At 45.3% G+C, this 21771-nt stretch overlaps 1 protein-coding gene across 2 annotated transcripts; it reads left to right on the top strand.

Annotated features, from left to right (window-relative positions):
- The first annotated feature begins 181 nt into the window (after window positions 1–181).
- Window positions 182–21114, top strand: sema4ga (sema domain, immunoglobulin domain (Ig), transmembrane domain (TM) and short cytoplasmic domain, (semaphorin) 4Ga). 2 transcript variants are annotated; one of them, XM_047335180.1, is made up of 17 exons: window positions 182–356; window positions 448–522; window positions 4877–5183; window positions 9178–9326; window positions 10823–10885; window positions 10991–11089; window positions 11210–11303; window positions 11391–11504; window positions 12163–12317; window positions 12916–13091; window positions 14073–14217; window positions 14995–15217; window positions 15422–15537; window positions 15630–15784; window positions 16150–16208; window positions 16708–19031; window positions 20346–21114. In XM_047335180.1, the coding sequence occupies exons 3-16, from the start codon at window positions 5033–5035 to the stop codon at window positions 17709–17711; spliced, it is 2703 nt and encodes a 900-aa protein (XP_047191136.1). In that variant the 5' UTR covers window positions 182–356; window positions 448–522; window positions 4877–5032; the 3' UTR covers window positions 17712–19031; window positions 20346–21114. The 2 variants fall into 2 exon arrangements, with proteins under 2 accessions (XP_047191136.1, XP_047191135.1); XM_047335179.1 differs by lacking the exon at window positions 182–356 and having other exon boundaries at window positions 363–522.
- The last annotated feature ends 657 nt before the right edge of the window (window positions 21115–21771 follow it).

Genomic DNA, 21771 nt, shown 5'->3' with positions numbered 1-21771 from the left:
AATCTACTGGTTACACACCCGGTCGTGTGTAGTTCCCTCGGTGCGCGCTAGGTGTCGCCGGAACGCCAGCCTGCAGCGCAGCAGCAGTGAACGGAACAGGTTGCGTTCGTTAACCTCGTGTACTGTGACTGTTCCTCCGCAGACCGGAGCTCGTGGTTCACCTGGAGAGGGACAATGAAATGACATTTAGCCGGTGACCAGAGGTGGGAGCGGGCTACCTTTCTCAGAGGGCCGGTGGACGGGGGGGGGACAGAAGAAGAAGAAGAAGAAGAGGAGGAGGAGGAGGAGGAAGAAGAAGAGGAGGAAGAGGAAGAGGGAGTGAGCTTCGTGGGAGGGCGGGACACCTGTGACGGCAAGTGAGTGGAGAGGAGCTCCGAGTCAGAGCCGCTGAGAGTAGGCGACCGTGTGAGTGTGTTTCAAAGTGTGTGTGTGTGTGTGTGTGTGTAGGCGTCTCAAGTCCAGTGCGATTATCTCGAGCTCAGGGAAACGTACGTGTTCTTATCTTGGAGGAATTGGATTCAGGTAAGTCGCATACACACTACCTACAGAGAAACACATTCTCCCGTGGTGCCTTCACGGTATCTCTGCGCTGACCCCGCGCTCACAGTTGTGTTGTGTAATTCTGTGTCGACGGGTTACATTTTTTTTTTTTTTAAATTCTACCAAAAATAGCATTATAACAACTGTGTAATGGACCAATACAGACTTTTTATTTATTTTCATGATATCCTCTTTTTTAATTTTTTTTTTTTTTTTAATATGAGTCATTGTGTGATATTTGCCTTGGAGATGCCTTCATGCTCCTGTGCTGTAGCCCCATCCAGACAGGTGTGAGATATCACCAGCTGAGGCAAGAACTGACATCCTGAATGAGATGAGACGGTAAACTGTTAAATCAAAAAAAGAAAACCGGCCAGAGACTCATTATTAGCCCCCACTGCTTCACTCTACTGAGTTACACCTCGAACTGGGGCCCTGCAAAAAATAAAATAAAATTAAAGCTTCAAGCCCTTTAAATTCACGTGTCAAGACATAAATGGAAACGATGCCAGCGGAGCATCTCTGATTACAGTGAATGTGAGCTGTGAACAGATGATGCCTGTCTGCTGCAGGGCGTGATGATTGATCTGCTGGAGATGGCTGATCGGCCGTGTCCTGTCCACGCTGATGGGCTTTGCATCTGCGATCTAATCATTAGAAAGATCCTCCAATCGCAGAGAAACTGCGTGTAAACCCAGTGAACCCCAACTCATCTCAATGTGGTTAAGTGGACAGAAAACACTTTTGAGATATGCAGATGAGTGGCCATTTGACTGAAGGTATGATGTAGTTATGTATCCTTCATAGGTCTAGAATGAACTGCTATTCAGCCCATTCCTCTGTCACATTTTGGTTTTGTCAATTCATAATTGTTGTTCTTTCATAACAACTTAACCACTTGCTTGTTTTTTTTGAGTTACGCAATATTCTGCTGCAGCCTCTCATTGGAATTTAACACAGTCCATGATAGGCTCTGAGTGAAGTCTGTTTATTAATGAAAATACTTAATTTGACAATTTATTCTCCTGGCAAACATGTGGACAAAATAACAAAATCTGTTCCAATCTATTCTTCTACTACTTCTAATGTTTTAATTCTAGATTCTCTGAAGTATACATTTTTCTGTTGGATTTTTTTTTAATGCTTTTTACAAACAACACCTTTTTCCTGACTGTCTGTCCTGGAAGAGATCCCTGGTCTGCTGCTACTCCTGACAAAATGCAATAAGCCTGGACTGTGAAGCAGATATTTAGGTTATATTATACACTGTAAAGCAAAATGACTCAACTATTGATCTTCTCAATACATGCCAGAAATGACTGTAAGCGTCTCGCTTTTCTTACATTCGATTGATCATTTTGAGGGTCTAAACTTCTGGCTCCTCTTTTAAACCTTCATTTCTACATTTGTGTTGCCATTTAACCCAGAGAAAACCTCCCGCAAAGTGGAAAGAGTCTCACAAATAACACACGTCGGCTGTGAAGCTGGCAAATAATAATACGTATAAAAGATTGGATGCACTGATCATACGCAGTTTTGTCTCTTTCTGTATCGTCTCCAGTTGTGAAAAGGTCGGTTCACAGAGCTGCAGTGTTACACTGAAGTGACTGTACAAAGTGTAGTACAGTTCTGGGGAACAAATAGGGTTCAGTTCAGTGTGTGTGTTTTTGTTTTCTGCCAAACAAGAGTGTTTTAAAGCCGTCTTGTCTCTCAGCTGACCCACAACTCAAAGGCTCTGACTGTGATCGTTTACTACCATTTGTGAAACGCACACACATCCAACTCAAAAACAAGAGTTTTCAAGTCGGTTGGGGGGGGGGGGGGGGGGGGGTGTTGTCGTCTGTTGATGGAGCTGTCACCGCAGGGCCCCAGTCTCCTCCATTCAGACAGGTTTATAGACACTTTATAATTGCCTGATGAAATCAGTTTCCGTGAATGAATGTCATGGGACTGAGAGCTGGCAGCGAAATCGGGGCGGGGGGGGATTAGAAAGGTTTGGTCGTGAGTTGTATAGAGTCACTCTGATTTCCTCTGGGTACGCCTCATTTTATTTTCAACATCTCTTTGTTCTGTGTTTTCCTCAAAGTTTTGACTGGTGCGCTCAATGGCCAATTAACAATTGAGAGCTTCTGCATTTGCGGGGGTCAGGGATAGTCGGAGTAATGGATTATAGTCGACAGAGAATTGGAAATGTCACCATTACCGTGTCTTTGCTCTGCGCTGCTGACCATTCTGACAGTCTCTTTGTGTCCTTGCCAGCTGCATTCTGTCATATTTTTCTTTCTGTCATATTCCTGTGACACGTTTACACCTGAATAGACTCCTCTTCCTCCCCAGGATTATAAGACCACATCAGGACCACTGTTGCTGGCAGATTTAGACCCTGACAGCCCGTTCAAGTGCTTTGGTGGGCATGAGTGGGAAAACAGTAAATGACTTATAAAGTGCCCCTCAGTGCAGGTCCTCTACTACCTTAAAAAAAAGTGGGAATTGCTTTTCCCCAAATGGCTGCATTTAAGGAACTCAATAAAGCCGCCTTGCTTCCACTTTGATGAGTTCATCTTGAGTTCGAGAAGCCCAGTTTTTAACATTTCTCTACACCTGGAAGACCTGAGCTTGGTCACATACATTTGACATTTCCAAAGCATCCAGATATACTACCAGCCTTCTAGCTAATGGTCTAACTTCACTCCAATGCAGGTGAAATCCATTGCTGTGAAGATGTAGTTGGCTTCCCTTTTTACGTAATTTCTTGCTGTCAAGGCAACAAATCCAGAAGCTGGAACATTACATGTTGAGCATTGTAATCTCTTAAAAGATTACATGAAAAATTACTGATACATTTTCTGTCAATGAATTGTTTCAGCACAAAGCATTTTTCACATGACATCTCCTTGACGTTCATTTGAACTTATTGTTCTTATCGCCTTGATTCTTTGACCTCCTGACAGTACTTGTTGACATCTGGCCCTACGCAGATTCATTTTCAAAACAGTTTTTACTCTACTGTAGATTTCACGTAGAGCCCAAACGATGTTTCAGTTGGCTAATAACTTTCGCTGATATGAGCCTTTCACAGAAATATCAGTATGCTTCAATATACGAAAAAAAATTTCATTGGAACAAATCCAGAAAAGATGTGCATTTATGTTGACATTCTACGTAAAAGTGAATTCTTTATGTTCTTGATTCAAATCCCATATATATGGTTGTATTTGTGTTTGTAGTTATTTATAATGACGTTCGTGGTTAAACTGTAAATCTTAGAATAGAATAGAGAATAGAGTCTTTATTGTCTGGGTAATCATTGCCATTTTTCAAAATAAACATCATACGATATGTATCAGTATATATCAGTATTGGCATCGGCCTCCAATAATACATATCAGTCAGGCTACAGTTTGATGTCTTTGTGCTGATTTTTTTTCATATAGGGACATCAGCTGAAACAGGGACTGCAGGAAGAGAGGAAATCGAAATAGGAACTACAGTCCTATGAGTCCATTAAGGTCTCACATACAGTAATACTAGTGAGAGGTCAAAGCTTACGCTCTCACGATACAGTAGTTCTATGAGCCTGTGAGTCTTACTGTCACCTCCTACTGTTAAAATCACAGTTAGGAGAGTAGATCTCTGTTATCCACACATGCATGTTGTGGTGGTAGACTTGAAACATTATGCAGCTCACACACACACACACACACACATACACATACACACACACACACACACACACACACACACACACACACACACAGGACACACAAGAGATATTATCATATTTCACATTCTCTCCCCTCCTGGATTTGACTCTTCTCACATACGTCCGTTGTGGTCTCACACCTTATCGATCGAGATCGCTCCACATCGGCCGTTTAATCCTCAAGTGTTTGCCTGTGCTATCAGCACGTTGCTCTGTTTGACAGACATTGTTTGGTTAATGATATTTTCAGTCATGTGTTTAGACTAGGCAGCTGCTGTTCACACACACACACACACACACACACACACACACACACACACACACCACGCGGGCTGCCAGACTTTAAAAAAAAAACGCAGAGACAGCTCAGTCTCACAGACAGCCATTGATCTATGAAAGCAGCCGATATTTTATTGACTCGGTGTCTCTTTCATATCTCTGTCGTCATCCCTGTGAAAATCCTGCACATCGGCTTATTTACCGTGTTTGAACTCTGCTGTTAACCTCCACCACCTTCCCTCTCTTCTTTTTTCCAACTTATACATATACACAGTATTTTGTGTGTCATCTATACTGTAGCCATGTCTGCTAACACAGTTGCTTTTGTGTCCGTTTGTGTTTTATCTTTTACAGGTTTCTTCAAACCTCCCCTACAGCACAGTGAAAGAGAGGGCCTGTCTTGACCACGTGGGTGTGTTTGTGCAGGGGTGTATGTGAGTGGCAGGGGGGAAATATGTTTGTCTGAGTGCCTTTGCATATGTGTGTATATGGTCAGAGAGTGTTTGTCCCATGAGACGCTCGACGGAGATGCAGGGAGCTCGATCCCCCGCGCTGCTGCAGCTCCTGCTGCTGAGCTGCTGCGTGTGTGCGACGGCCGGCCACCCGTTCAAAACGCCCCTGGACCTGGATGTTACTCCACGCATCACTGTTTTGAGCAGCGGTAAGCACACACAAAAACACACGTCGTTTTTGTTTCGAAATCCAGTCAAATGGTCAAGCCGTCAACAATCATCAGGATGCTGTACTCTCAATCATTGCACTGTTTTGAAATTCAAACATAGATTCTTTCGGTGCTTCACATTCGAACCGATGTCAGGTTTTTAAAAAGCAGAGAATATCACCCTGAGGAGAGAAAACTCCTCACACGCTTTGTTTGTCTGTAATATTGCAGCCACAGTCTTCTGCCCCTTTCTTTATCTAGTTTGCAGTTTCCTTTATTTCCTTCGTCTCTTCCGCTTCCCCTCCCTCTCTGACTCTCTCCTGACACAGCCATTTTTATCTTTTTCCCTCCTCTCTCTCTCTCTCTCTCTCTCTCTCTCTCTCTCTCTCTCTCTCTCTCTCTCTTTCTTCACTCTTCGTCTTATTTCTTTGCACACTGACTTGCACATACATTTTTTTTATCGCCTCTGGTTATTCTCACACCTGCCCCTTTGGTATTTTTTCTAAAGTGATTATTATTTTTCATTTAACTTGCATGAGTGATGGACTGTAGCCTGAGGGGATAGAGGCAGCGTCAGATTAGCAAAGTGCTTATACACTTGGATCCCTTCGGAGCAGCCAGGGAGACTGACACCACTGTAGGTAGTGGAGAAGCACCGTAACCATGACAACTGTCATAGTGTGGCGCAAGATGGTCGTGTACAATATTTCTCTTTAGTGCGTGTGTGGGCAGGAGTGTGTGTGTGTGTGTGTCAGTGTATCTCTTTTAAGCATAACTGACATCTAATGCTGGACTCACAACACATCACCTACTCGCGCTCATTACTCATCTCGTTACTCCTCACTCTTGGTTCCTTCATCTCTCGTTCTGTACATCATCAGTGAGTGCTTGAGTCGGCCCACAGGTCCTCCTGCACTCGTCTCCTCGTCTACCAGCCCGTCATTCTCTCATCCACTCCCCCTCCTTTCTCGTCCACACTGCTCAACTCTGCCTGTCTTATGTACTCTCAATCTTTTCTTCATTAGTTAATAATATTTATGTATACACCATTGATTCCCTCCACTTGCCTTGACCGCTTGTCTTTGTTTTTTTAAAGTTTGCACATCTTTTGATACGCAAACTCAACACCAATCGCTTTCAATCGCTGTGTTTCTTAGCAACCTCAAAGCCTCGAAACCTCGGTGGGTTATTGATACTGTACATGCACACACTGGTGCACAGTGAAACAAACACATACACACTCTTAACACGTGAAATATTTTGAAAATCTGCCACACTTGGACGTCGGCTACAGTCGGTGGATATTTTCTTTGTTCTGTTGGCCCTCTGTGTGCGTCAGAATATCTGAACCTTACACGAGCTGGTGCTGGAGTGTTAATGTGTGTGTAAGGCCGTCACGTCACAGTCCCAACGCCAGGAGGTTCAGCGAGTATGTGTGCGTGCGCGTGTGTGTGTGTGCGGGTCCCTGAACACTGCGTTCTATGCCGATGAGCCGGTGAGCTCCCTTGGGTGTTCTTTCACTCACGTCTTTCCCTTTAGAATCTATCAAAGCGCCTTTTGACGCACAATCTTGTAAGCAGAGGCTAAACTGTTCAGTGAGATCGTCATATACAGTCAACGTCGCCCAGATAAATCTCCCTCTGCTGTGTCATTCTCCTAGCGAGGTTGTTTTGTGTTACCTGGCTCAGGCTGTCAGGGCCTCACGCACACAAAGGATATTGTGTGTCCTGATACTCGGATTACACTGAGGAAACTTGGGCTTTGTCTCCGCTGTAGTGCATTGCCTTCACCCACAATCAAACACTCAAATCACGCAGGAAAGGTTATTGTTCTGAAAATCCCACACAGGTATTACTCTCCTTCCTGCTGCTGAGAATGAGGGAGGAAAAGTAGACGCCTGATCACCTCGGAGCAGTCTCGGATGAGAGCTGACTGCTGCTGCTGCTGAAGTGAGCAGAGTGGATTTTGTTTTGCAGCAGCTGATAGGAATCTTGATAACAGCTCACCATGCTGTCTTCAGGGGGAAGTGGGTTCGCTGGGGATGCAGTAAGTCTGACACTCTTCAGTCTGGCTGCACACCAGGCTCCTGGCCTGCACTCATCGGTAGACACACGAGAAGTGGCTCATTCGAGTTTGTACAGCTTCATTACTGTCAAAACTCCACCCAAGATGACAGTCAACACCTGCTCCGGATTCGTCATGTCAGATACTTTTAGACGTACAATTACAACGTTGCTGTTATTTTTAGCAACATTGTTATCCTTACAACAACTCCCCTATTGTTGTGGTTGTCAAAGGTTTGTCTGAGGTGTGTGTGTGCTTGTATGTGTGTGTGCTGGTAGTTGGGGGGCAGGGGGCAGTGATGTCATATTTACCCAAGCAGACTGGAGTCCTAATAGATCGTATGTTTTAGAAATGACATAACTGCCCAGCATGTCATGACTGCACCAAGTGACTTCATGACACGTTTTTTTTTTCGTGTGTGTGTTCTTTGCTGAGTGTTTGCAGACTGTTTGTATGACCGAACCTCATTAGTTTCTTGTGCTGTCAAACAGATTGAATTAGAGGCCGGGGCCATGTACACAAATCACAGAAACGTCCAGCCACAGAAACCCACACTATGTGGAAAGTATTCAATAGAATCTGATGTTCGGCTTCTTTTCATTATCTTCTTCTTTATCCTACTCTTCCTCAGCATACTGTATACTGCCGTATTAGGGAAAGCATAATTCTGTGGCGTAGAAAAGTTAACAATCCTTTCATTTTTGAAGCGGGAACCAAAACATGTGCGGCATTTTTAGCTGTGCCAACGGCGGGAGTCTATGTATTAATTCATGAATTAATCATCAAAATAGATGGTGATTAATCTTAAATCATCTAATCATTTAGTGACTAATCAATTCAGCCCCAAAATTGAGCAGATCAGCAGTTAAATAGCTGTACAATTAATAAAGCAACTATTGATAAGGTATCGATCTTTCCCATGTTTCTTCTTTCCGACTACACACGGGGAACTGCAAAGTCACATAAGCAAATTTTTTTGTGCAGTGGAGTTTAATGGAAGACATTTTTCCCTGGCAGTCCAAAAAAAGATTCTCCGTTTTTTAAAGCCCCTCGAATCAAAGAGCAAGGCCATCTAACCAATTTGCACCGATGTTCAACATGTTGCACAGAGAGAAATCCATCATAAAAGATGAATAGATTTATCTTTGTCCCTTTATCCTCACACTGTCAGGGTTCATTGAAAAAGCCTGAACTCTTCTGCTTTTAGTGTGACACGTTCTTATGGCAACAACTTGGTCGCATATTCAGGGGCTTTCTAAAGGCGTTGAGGGGGAGACGTTAGTTCAAGTCCATCAGCGTGGATCTTTCCATGTTCAAATTATCACGTAAAAATCCAGATGAGAGCGGAGGCTGTGTGTATTTGGATATGCACACTACAATAATCAGGCCTGTGGTACTTTAGAGGAAAAATAAATCCATTTCTGGATCATTTGAGAAAACTTAAATGTGGAAAAGAGGTGGTTTTCTCCCTGAAACCCCAGTCGTTCCCATAGAGATGGACCGTGATCAATAGTAGCGGTGCACAGTGTTTGTGCAGAGACATGCCTAGTTAGAAGTATGCGTAGTCATACGAATGAGAATCAGGCCTAATCAAAATCCAATAATCACACAAAGGGGAACAACGTGCCGCCGAAATTAACTGAGGGAGTGCAACAGCAAAAGAGGGTTTAATCGGAGTCGTCGTGATTGTTTTCACTCTCACTGAATTTGAGTGTGTGTCATTGCCAAAGTTTCAACCAATCCTCTTTTTCAGCACCGCTGAGTCAGCCACTAAAGAGCATTTGTACGGAGGTTCATGGTGAAGGACATTTGGAGCAGTTTTGCATAAACAGATGTTGCGGAAGCAGACAAGGGCCTACAGAAGGTCACCTTTATTAACATCTAATTCTTTCCTCCTCCTCTCCTCTGCCCTCCCCTCCTCTCCTCTCAGGTCTCAACGGCTGCAGGCGTTTCCAGTCATCTGCCGTGAACTACAGCACCATGCTGCTGGAGGCTGACAGTGAGCGTCTCTACGTCGGTGCCCGGGGGGTTGTGTTCTGTCTCAATGCCTCCGACATCTCAGCCAGCTCGGCTCTCACCGTGAGTTTTGTTTGTTTTCCGCGTCGCTACAATGTCGCACACCTCAACTGCCATATTTGCTCCTCTGCCTCGGCTTCATTTGCATTCGACAATGCTGGAACTTTTTCGAGGCAACAAGTTTTGGGATTTTTTGAGGCCAAAAATATATATTCCCCCTCCCCCTCGTGTGTGTGTGTGTGCGTGTGCGTGTGCGTGTGCGTGTGCGTGTGCGTGCGTGCGTGCGTGCGTGCGTGCGTGCGTGCGTGCGTGCGGTGAAATTATTTATAACACAATAGCTCACAGTTTCACCACAGGAGTGATTTGCAGCATAAACATAAATATTGATGAGGGGGGGGACAGAAAACACACTACTGTATCTTCTTTAAGCAGATTCAGAATCCATGTTAATATCATCCAGCTACTGGAAAACAGAAATAGTTTCTAATTAATGCTGTCATTTGCATACTATCTAACGCAGCCCAATATTGCCAATACTAAGTTGAAACTGAAAAACTGTGCTGCAAAATTCTAAATGTTTAATTCATAATTTTGTACATTTTGCTCTGGATCTTTTGTATTCAAGTTTCAAAGCCAATTATTGATACTATTTGCGGGTTGTGAATTCATTCCCTATTGCAACTGAATATATCTCCACCCATCAGTCACTTATATATCTGTACAGTATTATTGCCTCATCAGTGGTGGAGTCTGCCACTCTGGAGGTGCTGGTTGGATTCAGAGGAAACAATGCATTCATGTGCATATGTCAAGTAATATAATTCAGAATAGCAGAACATCTAAGGTTGTTTTGAAACAAAGGCAGTTCCTAAAGACGACATCAAAATTCATGATGAGCTGGTGCAGAAAGTGTGTTTGCTACCCCCAGTGATTAATAAATGTCTCATTTCCAACAACTGTGGGATATGATTGAATATTCCCACCGGTGAGGACAGTTGTCATATCAACTAGAACTGAAAATCTTCAGGGATATAACTTTAAAATCATGATCCCAGCTCGTCCATTTCCATTTTCCCTCGAGCGTATTGTCAGTCCTCGAACTATTGCATGTCACAGGATGTTCACTTAAGAACCTATAGAAGCTGAAAACCCCCTTTTCACCTGTCATGCTGCTGTGTTTGTTACCCGGTGACGGTCTGACACTAAGCTGTTATGCTAATCATATAAATACAGCTGTGGCGTTTGTCGTAAAGGTACAGTACGACTGCTGGTGTGTTTGTGTCTGTGTGTGTAACACTCCCTCGCAATCACTCCTCCACCTTCTGCTGGAAATAAAAAACGTCTCAAGTCAACTCTGTTACTTTAGAGTAATAAACACGGCGCTCTTCAACAACACAGTAAAGTCAGATGCTGTAATGTCGAAATTCTTAATATATAAAGCAAAAAAAAAATACATTTCTCCATTTATCTGCTGTCGGATATCTGTTTTTTTGCAAGTCACTGATATGAGCCATCGTGTTCTCTTCCTGTCTCGCTGTATGTTATGTGGTGTGCTATAGATTGAGTGGGAGGCCTCCCCCGAGCAGAAACGCCAGTGTCTTCTCAAGGGGAAAGACAATGAGGTAGGCATTTGGTTTTTCATTCTCCCACGGTTCTTTAGTTTCATCTTTCTGTGTTGGGGTTTGATATTCACTCTAATATATATATATTTCCACCTTTTCTTCCAGACCGAGTGTTACAATCACATCCGCTTGCTCCAGAGGTTCAACTCGACTCACCTCTACATGTGTGGGACTCATGCCTTCAGACCACTCTGTGCATACGTAGTATGTCTAAGCACAACGAATGACTGTCCTCCTAGTGCTATTTAATACATTTCATATTGAATTTCTTTCTATCGGTCACTAAACGTCTTTCTGCTTCCCCAAATGCTTTGTGCTGTATAGGAAAAGAAGAGGTTTGTGATGTCATCGCAGCCTGAGGAGGGCAGGGACAAGTGTCCCTATGACCCGACAACAGGCTACACCGCCCTCATCATAGGTACGGCCCTTCAACAGTGAGCAATCATTGCCAGAGTTTTCACTCGACAACTGAATCACCCGATTAATTATTACTCTTTCCCTCCAGACCAGCAGATGTATACAGCATCGCAGTACGAGTTCAGGAGCTATCCAGATATACGCCGCAACTCTCCGCCTCCCACCCTGAAGACGGAAGATGCCCCCACACGCTGGCTGAATGGTGAGTTAAACTCCTGGAATGATAAAAAGCCCTTAGATGTGTTTGGATGGCAGGTCGGTCAGAGCGGTCAAAGATCCTGTCCGTCACCCAGCTAACACCAGGTTTAAGCCTCCATGTCAACAAGCGTCTACTCCGCTGAAGCAGCCTGAGCAGCATTTTTAATTTTCATTAAACCTGCTTCTGATCGCTCTACTTATTCCTTAAAGCAGTACGGTTTAGTTTTACATGCATGCATAATCCAGTTTTTCTGCCCCAGTCTGTCACTGTGACTAAGTGCAGCCTCACGGAGCTGCTAACATGCTGCAGCCGTAGACGGTCTAATTAACACATTCCTCTGGTTTAGGGTTGCAATAACAAAAAAAAAATTGTTTTGCAAATGTCTGAAGAATGAAAACATCTTCTCCTTTTATTTTTTTCATGAGTGCAAACTACCTCTCCTCTCATATTACAGGTAGCCAACTCCTCAGTTTTTGACAGTTCTATGTTTTGGTGAAACGGGTTCATCATTATGAACAGGCCAGCTACTATTACCAGTGTCAGGGTGTCAAAGCTCCATGTCAGCAGCTCACCCAAATGAGTCTCCGTGGGTGTAAACTATCGGTGGGTAATCACTTATCACAATATGAATCATTGCACCCGTTTTTCTCCGACCATGCAGAGGCAGACTTTGTGGGCTCTGCCCTCGTGAGGGAGAGTTTGAACAGCAGCACCGGCGATGACGACAAGATCTACTTCTTCTTCACCGAGAGGAGCCAGGAACAGAAGACGACCTACAGCCACAGCCGGGTGGCGCGAGTGGCCCGGGTTTGCAAGGTGAGAGCAGAGTTGAAAGAGATGCGGGAAGATATTCGGCAACCGGGAGCGAAGCTACGCATCATCACGCTAACGCAAGCGAAGTCTTGGTTGATGATAGGAGAGGGTGCTATAATAGATGAGAGTCTAGATAGAGATTTCATTGGTAACAAGGCCCCAGGAGCAGACTGTGAAGCTGATGAATGGTTTGCAGCGTCAGTGTGCCTCAGAGTGAGAGGGATGGCTGACTGCAGGGGCAAAGACAGAATGTTTAGCATCCTCTGCTGCCTAAAATGTGAATGATTTACATGTCCTGCTGCCCAGGAAGCAACACCTTTTTTTTTTTGAGTGGGTGTTGAAATTTGTGTGTGACTGTCACCCTTTGCAAGAAATGTACTTCACAGTGAGTGCTTTCAACCTACTGCGGACGAACACACACTCATATACAAACCTGTGGATTACAGTGAGAAGTCTTACCTAAGGGATACCATAACCTTATCAGCAGGTTCACTTCCCTTTGTGTGCCTACATTGAGTTCAGTCTGTTTTTTCTTTTATCTTACCTAATATGACCCTTCCCCCTCCTCTTTCTTCGCTCTCCTCCACCTCTCTTCCCTCAGGGGGACAGGGGAGGCCGCTTAACTCTCCAGAAACGGTGGACGTCCTTCCTCAAGGCCAGGCTAATGTGTTCCCTGCAAGAGTACGACTTCCACTTTAACGTGCTGCGCAGCGTGTTTGTCATGCCCGGACACACGCCAGAGGACACGCTCTTCTACGGCATCTTCGGCCTGGAGTGGTGAGTGGGAATCTGTGTGTGTTGTCGAGATCTCCGGCTGATGGGGGGCTTTGAGGATGCAAATGTAAATGAGTGGGACAAAGATGAAGGGGCGGCAATCGATACATCGAGACAGACAAGTGGGGACGAGATGAAAGAGAGGGGCGGGACAAGGAGAGGAGAACTTTTTTTATCCAGACGATGGGAGAAAAGAAGTTGGGTGAAGGAGACTTGCAGCAGTTTGAGGACAGAATATTAATTAAAGACGCAGATTTAGAGGAATTTAAAAAGTTTTAAGTCCTAGTTGATTTGGCCTTAGCTTCAGTTACCATGGTAACAGCAGTGTGGCTTTAATACCAAGCTTTTTGAGCAGCTACTTAACAGGAGAGCAACGGGTGAAATCACCACCAAATAAATTCAGTCCAAAATAATTGTATCAGGGATCTGATTTCATGCTGCACAATAAAAGCCACCCACACGGCTTGTCAGTTAAATGCTTTTAATGTGAAGGAAATGTTGGGTTTGATTTAGCCTTAAGAACAAATGGGTGACAATGAGGCTGTTAATCAGTGAAAAACCTTTTGTGTACGCAACTGGAATTCACCAAGGACTGGTGGACCTCACGATTACTACTACATACAGAGTGAAATGACTGAGATGTAATTTGATTTTGATGTCTTCATCATGAGGTAAGAGACATCTCCTGTCTCTTACCTCAGCTACTGCACTTGCCTGAAACCATTTTGTAGTTCTGTTCTCCGTCCTGCTTTCCTCTTCAACTTCTAATCAGCGTCATACTATCTCTCCTCCCCTTTCCCTGCTCGTTCCTCCCAATTTGTCTCTTTCCAACGTTTCAGCTAGGTGAGCCACTGATCTATTGCACTTCTACCGCTGTCTCTATGGCAACACTGGGTTTACTCCTGTTATTGCGGTTGGCCTGTGCTCTGGTCTTTCTCACCGTGTGTCTCTGTGTGTGTGTGTGTGTGTGTCTCGTGTCTTCAGGAAAAACGTGAAGGCATCTGCTGTGTGTCGCTTCTCTTTGTCTGAAGTCCAAGAGGCCTTTGGAGGACCCTACATGGAGAACCAGGACTCTGGCTCTAAGTGGAAAGAATACACTGGAAAGATCCCTGACCCACGACCTGGAACGGTACACGCACACGCACACACACACGCACACACGGACGCACACACGCACACACGCACACACGGACGCACACACACTGACACACACACACACACACACACACACACACACACACACACGGACGCAGAGTGAAGATGCATGAAGGGATAGAGGAGAGATCATAGAGAAAATGAGTGACAGCCTTAAAGATGAGGCTTTAAACACAACCAGCTTTGTCGCTAAAACCCATTTCCATGACTGTTAACTCCAGCCATTTCTTTGGCGACAGTGGCTTAGTGTGGCAGCCAGGGCCACTGGCATGGGCAGACATTATCCACTGTAGCATCACTTTGTAGGACTTAATTTCAACTTTGCCACGAAAAATGAGAAACAGTCAAAGGTTTTAACGTGAGAGCGTGAAAGCCTCTTAGAGGAACTGGCTGAAGTGGTTTGGACAGCACAAAGAGAGAAGGGAAATCATTCCCCTTAGTCAGGTGCAGAGAGAGCTGAGTGGCCCCACATGTCAGCACAAGCCGGTTGCTGAGCTTGCACAGGCTCATTGTTGTTGCGTTTTCCCCCAGACGCAATCTTCCGCGGGCTCTCGTTTTCTCCTTGATCCCTTAATTTCCCACGCAGACCGTCTCTCTAAGCCTTCGTGACATCCCCTCTGCCTCCCACCGCCCGTTTTCTATTTACAGAGACTTAATTACAAACGAGCCAAAAATATCTCCGCCTCCTGCTGCCCATATCATGGGCTTGTTACTCGCTCATCGTCCCTGTCCTCGGCTACTCTTCCTGCAGTGTATCACCGATGCTCTGAGGGCCAGGGGCATCAACGTTTCCACCTCCTTACCCGATGATGTGCTGGACTTCGTCAGGAGGCATCCCCTCATGTCCCAGCAGGTCCAACCTTCGGACAGGCGTCCCCTTCTGTTCAGGAGGACCACACACTACACACATATGGCCGTACACATGATCCAAGGCTTGGATGGACAAACAAACCATGTATTATACATGGGCACAGGTGTGTATGATTTAATATAGGGTGTTACCATGTTTTTGTGGTTGAGATTGCTTATAGACATATGTCTTGCCCTCCGTTAATTTCAGTATGATATGGAAATCAGAAACCAGACAGAGACCTGGTCAAAAGTGGTATTGCGTCACTGTTATTTGTTCTGCATTAACAATCACATCCATGTTTCTCATCTTTGTGTGCGTCACTCAGATGAAGGGTGGCTGCACAAAGCTGTAGAAATCGAGGGTCAACTACACATTATCGAGGAGCTGCAACTGTTTGAGGAACCACAGCCTGTCAATGCCCTACTGATATCTGCAAAACAGGTAGTGTATTTGACCATCACGTGCATGCACACAAATCTGAGGAGTGGTCTCCACCCTGTTATATTTTTAATTTTTTGTATCTCCCGCCTCAGATGAGTGTGTACGTGGCCTCTCCGTCGGGGGTGGTGCAGCTGCCGCTCTCCAGCTGCCGTCGATACGCTACCTGCTACGACTGCATCTTCGCCAGGGATCCTCACTGTGCCTGGAACGGAGCCCAGTGTGTGGACATGATGACATACACTGACAGGTGGGTGCTGAAGGATGCGTGTGTGTGTGTACGGTTGGATCAGGTGATTCATGTGCTGCAGGTGCCCTTTGGTGTGTTTGATTTGAGTAACCTCAAATACCACGGTGCCCTGTCACACTGTCAGCTCCCAGAACTGTTGTGTAACGACAGAAACATCGGCTGCGATAATAAACATCGCATGCAGCTGTGTACTTAAAGGTCACTGATTAACCTGGACAGCGATGCTTTCTCAGTAAGAAAGCTGTAATCTGAGCAATAAAAGACCTCAGCGATATGCATTTACATACCGATTTTTTTTTACGTGACAGTAAATGTTTATTCTTTCCACTATTATTCTTATTGTTGTGTTGTCTCCCTCTCCGCAGATCCACTTTAATCCAGGACATTTGGCGCGGCAGCAGGGGATGTGAGAACATACAAGAGGGTACGCAGAAAATCTTGTCTGCTGCTAGGTGCTACTGAGCGTTAAAAGTTTGCTTTTGGCACAGCGAGCGATGAAAGGATGATTAAAAATAGAGACTGTTAGAAAGGACTTGAAAGATGTATCGTTGTCATGAGATGGCTTTGAAAGTTGATTATGCACACTGTGCTGGCAAATTCCTCTCCTCCCTCCTTTAATCACATTTTTACCATCTCTGGAGAGAAATCTGTTTTATATTCGAGACAGGCGAATGCCTTCTCTCACTCCACAGTTTCAGCCTGATAAAGTGTAGCATCCGCTGCCCCCTCGTTGTTCTCTCTCTGTACAAGGTAATTTGATGGCGAGAATTAAAACAATTGTAATTGGAGTGTATGCTTCAATAACTCTGGACAGCCTTGGAATTGAGTTAGTGGGCGTTAAGTGATTAACATATAATATGAGTCAGAGGCCTAGTTTTAAGTTTTCTTCTGAACTTGTGTGTGTGTGTGTGTGTGTTTCTCAGATGTTGTCCAGCGAAGCCGATCGGTGAGGGTGGGTGACGACGTGCTGCTACAGTGTGAGCTCAGCTCCAACCTGGCCACGCCCCTCTGGACTCTCGACGGCAGCGAGCTGCAGGGTTACGGCCTCAGCTCGGGCTTCAGAACCGGCACGGACGGCCTGCTGATCATCGAGGCCCGGCAGGACCAGAGTGGGTTGTACACCTGCTACGCTGTGGAGAACGAAATCAAGGTCGCCGTGGTGACCTACAACGTCACCATCCACCTGAACCTGGCCCCGCCCCCACCTCTTGAGCCAACCGAAGACCCTTACGGACTCTTCGCCACCCTGCCACTGACCACTGAACGTCCGTCCTCCGAGAGGCCCTTGCCCCCGGCCCCTCTCCTCCCGCGATCAGACCTGCTCTCCCCCAGGAACATGGAGGCCATGTACCTGGCCCTCATCACCATCCTCGGGGGCCTATGCGTGGTCCTCACCGTGGTCCTGGTCTACGTGGGCTTCTGCCTGAGAGTGGGTAACAGAGGGAAGTACTCGTTACGTGCCGCGGCTTCTGCCTATCCGAGCAGTAAGAAGCACAACAGGAACAAAAAGACGCTCAGAAGCTCCTCCCACATGGAGCTGAAGACCATCTCAAGCAACTGCAATGGCAACGGCATTTGTAACGGAGTTTCGAAGCAACGTAACGGCGGCATCCAGGACGGAGGATTTCTCCAGATTGTCCCCGGCGAGGGTCATCCCTCACCCAATAAGGAGCCTCCTCCCCCGGCCCCTCCGCTCCCTCCCACGCCTCCGCTCCAGTCTCCCGAGTGCGTCTTCCCCAATGGACTGTCGGCCACGCTGCCCAGCGTCCTGAGGAGGATGAACGGCAACAGCTACGTGCTGCTGCGGCAGAGTGACTCTGATAACGCGTCGCCGCTCTGCTACTCCTTCGCCGAGGAGCTCAATAAGATTTTGGAGAAGAGGAAACACACTCAGCTGCTGCCCCGGCCGGACGAGAGCTCCGTGTAGAGAGACGTGACTCCCCCTGTGGCGGGAGGACTGCTTTGTTCTGACCTGGTGCTGAAGTGCCTGTCATGTGACTCATTATTGTTGTGGACTAAAGCAATAAGAGAGTCTTATCTACATTTAGTGCACATGAAGACATTCCTGCATTTTGAACCTTTGGACTGTTTGTCAACCTTAATTCCCAAATTTCCCAACCCAGGTTCCCGATAAAGGGCCGTGCATGAAGTGTGATCTACCTCACGTCAATACTGCCCACAAGGACACAGGCAGCCTGGAGACTGATCCGAGTATCAGGGCGGATGTCTCAGTCACAGGAACATCACCATGGGAATATAAATACATGAGGACTTCTGGGCATATTTGGCTCAGTTCAAACCGGAGGGCAGCTCGCCAAAGTTTGTTTGCAATGACGAGTGCACAGATGGCCTATGCATTTTTAAAACGGGACATTCACACGTTTTAAATAATGAAGGAATGGGTTTTGGTGAACGAGGAAATTATGTTGACTTAACCAACACAAAATGATATACAGTAACTCATAACACAACTATTAACCAAAATTTGGAGTAATGAACCAAGATTTATTAATTTATTACATGTTTATTATCAATGACATAATGTAGATTTTTATTATAAATGAATAACATTATTACAACAGTCGTTGACGTGGTTTTAAAACTGGTGAGAAATGAAATCATCAACCTTGTATTGCCACAATTAACAATTAGTTGGCAATTAAATAATATGCAGGTAAACTTTACCTGCATATTATAAGAATATTTGCACAATAAAACATTGACTTTGAATTGAACTCAAGGTTGATGCACACACTCAAATCCATCGCAAAGGAAATTGTTGTATGTTGAAGACGTGTGTTGGTCCCAGCTCATTGTCTGCATGTGGGAAACAAGTGGCCATTAAAGATAAAATGACATAAACATTCATAGAATATTAATGCTAAAAAAGGAAATAGTGTTATTTGATCTTTATTTGTTATCAAGCAAATATCAAATTGTGATTATTTCACCAAGTGTTAAACGGACAATGATGAAAATATGACAGTATTATTGATGTTAATGCACTTTACCAGTTTTAAAACGTTTTTTGGGAAAGTTATCGGACTCTTTTGTGGAACGCGACCCGACAACCCCTCGAGAACCAGCGGGGCTTTTCTGAGCACCGCAGCGTGAGGAGCTGTCCACTGGTTACAAGCGGATTAGGGGAGGGAAACATCGACTGTGTCTCAGACGGGCCTGGGTCGAACACTGCGCGAGGTCTTGACCCAGCACGACTGACTGTGGAGCACGGGAACACACACCCAAGGTAAATATTTTTCCAATATTATCAACAGACATCTCCCACACGGGCACTTTGCCATACAAGCACTTAAAGAAATGGACCGTGGAGTTGAGAGCGCGCGGTGACTGAATCAGGGTTTAAAGACCAGATACATACAGAACACGGTGTCGTGTTACTCTTCCTGTATTCTAAATCTGCTGGTGTTCCGACTGCGAGTTGATGTGACTGTTGATAGTTTGTGCAAAAGTTTTGAGGTTCAGAGACGTTAAAGTGCAAACATCTACTCCAGTCTGACTCACTCTCGCCTCTGACGCATTGACATTCTCACGGCATAATTCACTTAGGAGAAGACGTTGAAATGGCAAGGCTTCATTTCTTGTAATCAGGGGTGACAGAGGTGCTTCACGCTTATGGATAAATACAGAGATTGTTTTTCTCATTCAATAGTAGTTAATGAAATATTTGTGAATAGTGAAAATGTCCATCCTAGTTGTTCCTAATCCAAGGCCAAATTTTTGAAATGTCTTGTTTTGTCTGATCAGCAGTCCTTGAAATTAGAAGCTGGAACCAGATAATGTGTTGCATTTCGGCATAAAAAAAAAGATAATCAATTATCAAATTTGTCGATCTTTCCGTAGTTGCAACTCTAACTGCAATTTAGAATACATGCATGTCTTTATAGTAGTCAAGTCGTTATCTCATTCAATCTCACGCTCCGTCTTTATTTGTGTTGCTCTTGTTCTTCTGTCAGACGGCGGTGTTAATTAAACACTCGTCTCATGACAAGTCTGACCTTATTGCTGACGGAGTGAGTTAGAGGTCTCCCCGCCGATTTAACTACATACAGTAACACTCTCAAGCTTCCAATTATTTTCTCAAACCCTCATCAAAACTCAAGTATACACCAAGATGCTTTTAGGCACATACAGCCGAGCAACTCGCATCCATAGATTTGAATCATCATCGGTCATTGATCCTGCGTTAGGCTTGCGTGTACTCGCACATTTAATTGGGTATAACAGGCATGTGATGTCAGGGTGTGTGAGATGACTTTACGTGCTGCTTGTGGTTTCGCCAAAGCACGAAGACGTATCTTGAAGAGCCGAGCTTCCGCCCGTCGGTGGCACTGATCCAAGACATGACAGGAGAAGCACGTAGCTTCACACTTCACACATTGAAAGCCTCCGTTAAAGCCCTCCGACGTAATTACGAAACACAACACGAGAAGAACACAGCAGCAGGAGATTTATTTGTCTGTTTTGGCCTATACCTCTACAGTGGAGACACGTTGCTGACACCCCCCCCCCCCCCCCCCCCCTCTTTCAATCTCATTTGCAGATCTGATGAGCGTGGGTCAGTTTCTATCTCTCGTAATTCCGTTCCCGGGGGAAACACCATCTCCCAACCGGAGTCAGGCGGTAGGACCGGCTGCAAAGATGTTCTCCTAATGAGAAGTGAAATTAAATTCACCATCGTTACTGGACAAGAAGCGGCAGAGGAGAAGGAAACGCTGGATAAGGGCCACGGCACCTAAAAGTACACAGCTCTGCTTCCCCACCACTGTCTCAGCGAGCATGTTTGTTCTTCAACTTTTCAGCTCCAACGCGACCTATGATGACCTTTTTCCTCACCCTTGCTGCATGAATTATGTCTCAACAACTGCTAGTTTGTCGTTTTCAGTCGAGTAAACGACAAGGACCCTCCTTGGGGTCGGCATATTTATTTGTAATTTTTTTGTACGTGTGTTTTGGAAGTTGCAGTCAACGTTGTTGTTGTAAGACACCCACCTGTCAAGTAGGAGGCTCACAATTTGCCAGTGTTTCACAAAATGTGATAATAGAGATGCGCGGTAGCCCAAAGCATGCAGAGGCTGTACCAGCAACACAGAATTTAATATTTATAACCTAATAATTTACCTATTCATTATAACCTTTTACTTAGGTCCTCATTCAGCTTTTCTGTCACTGTCCACATATTAGTTTTGATCCCTGTTTGCATGTTACACCAGGCTTGTGCACACAGCAAATCCGATTTTTACCGAAGTAAGAACAACAGGGCAGCGGGTTCCTTCAGTCCGTGAGTTTAAAAATAAAACTTTGTACTTCAACCTCCTCCTCTTCTCATCACTGCTTGTGTGTGTCTACAGATTTCCTCTCACATTTCAGGCAGGTAGCCGAAACCAACCGTCTCCCACGTCAAGCTCTGGTGTGTCGTAAGAGGAGGCTGAGCAGACTGCGTCAGGTGGTGGATGTTGTCAAACACTCAGGGGGAAAATGGAGGCGTCTGCGTCGTTGCTGGAAGCGCGCCCGGTGCTCCGGCGGCACGGCGCAGGCCGGTATGGAACAATGTTTGTTGTTTGAGGCGAAGGTTGGTTCAGATCCAACAGTCGACATAACCCAAACACACGTACAGCACATGTCATGTGTCCTGTGAAGGCTCCAGGAAACGATACCTTCACCTTTTCACAAAAGAAACAACCCTTCTTTACTTTGAATCTGAGCCTTTTGAACTGGTCTTTCACAAATGCCACAGTCAATAAATACGACCCATGCATTTTTTGCATCATCTATATGACCTTTTCTCATGTTCCTGGGCTGACAGGGAAACGCCCAGCTCACTCCGCTATCGTGCATTATCCGCAGCACAACAAAACACACATTAATAGGAAGTCCGTGTCATTCACACACACACACACACACACACACACACACACACATCCGCAGCCACAGGGTGATTTGCAGGAGTGCCAGCTACCTGCACTGCC

Source organism: Scophthalmus maximus, chromosome 10, assembly GCF_022379125.1.
Source record: "Scophthalmus maximus strain ysfricsl-2021 chromosome 10, ASM2237912v1, whole genome shotgun sequence".
Classification (NCBI taxonomy): domain Eukaryota; kingdom Metazoa; phylum Chordata; class Actinopteri; order Pleuronectiformes; family Scophthalmidae; genus Scophthalmus; species Scophthalmus maximus.
Note: the sequence above shows the minus strand (reverse complement) of the source record. Positions and strands in the feature narration are given on the sequence as shown.

What these genes read in the sequence shown, in the direction of transcription:
- sema4ga (XM_047335180.1), top strand. Translation starts at nt 5,033, where the DNA reads ATGAGACGCTCGACGGAGATGCAGGGAGCTCGATCCCCCGCGCTGCTG. An exon ending in CAGCCAGCTCGGCTCTCACC is followed by an intron (nt 9,327 to 10,822) that starts GTGAGTTTTGTT and finishes GGTGTGCTATAG; the next exon opens with ATTGAGTGGGAGGCCTCCCC. An exon ending in TACTGATATCTGCAAAACAG is followed by an intron (nt 15,538 to 15,629) that starts GTAGTGTATTTG and finishes CTCCCGCCTCAG; the next exon opens with ATGAGTGTGTACGTGGCCTC.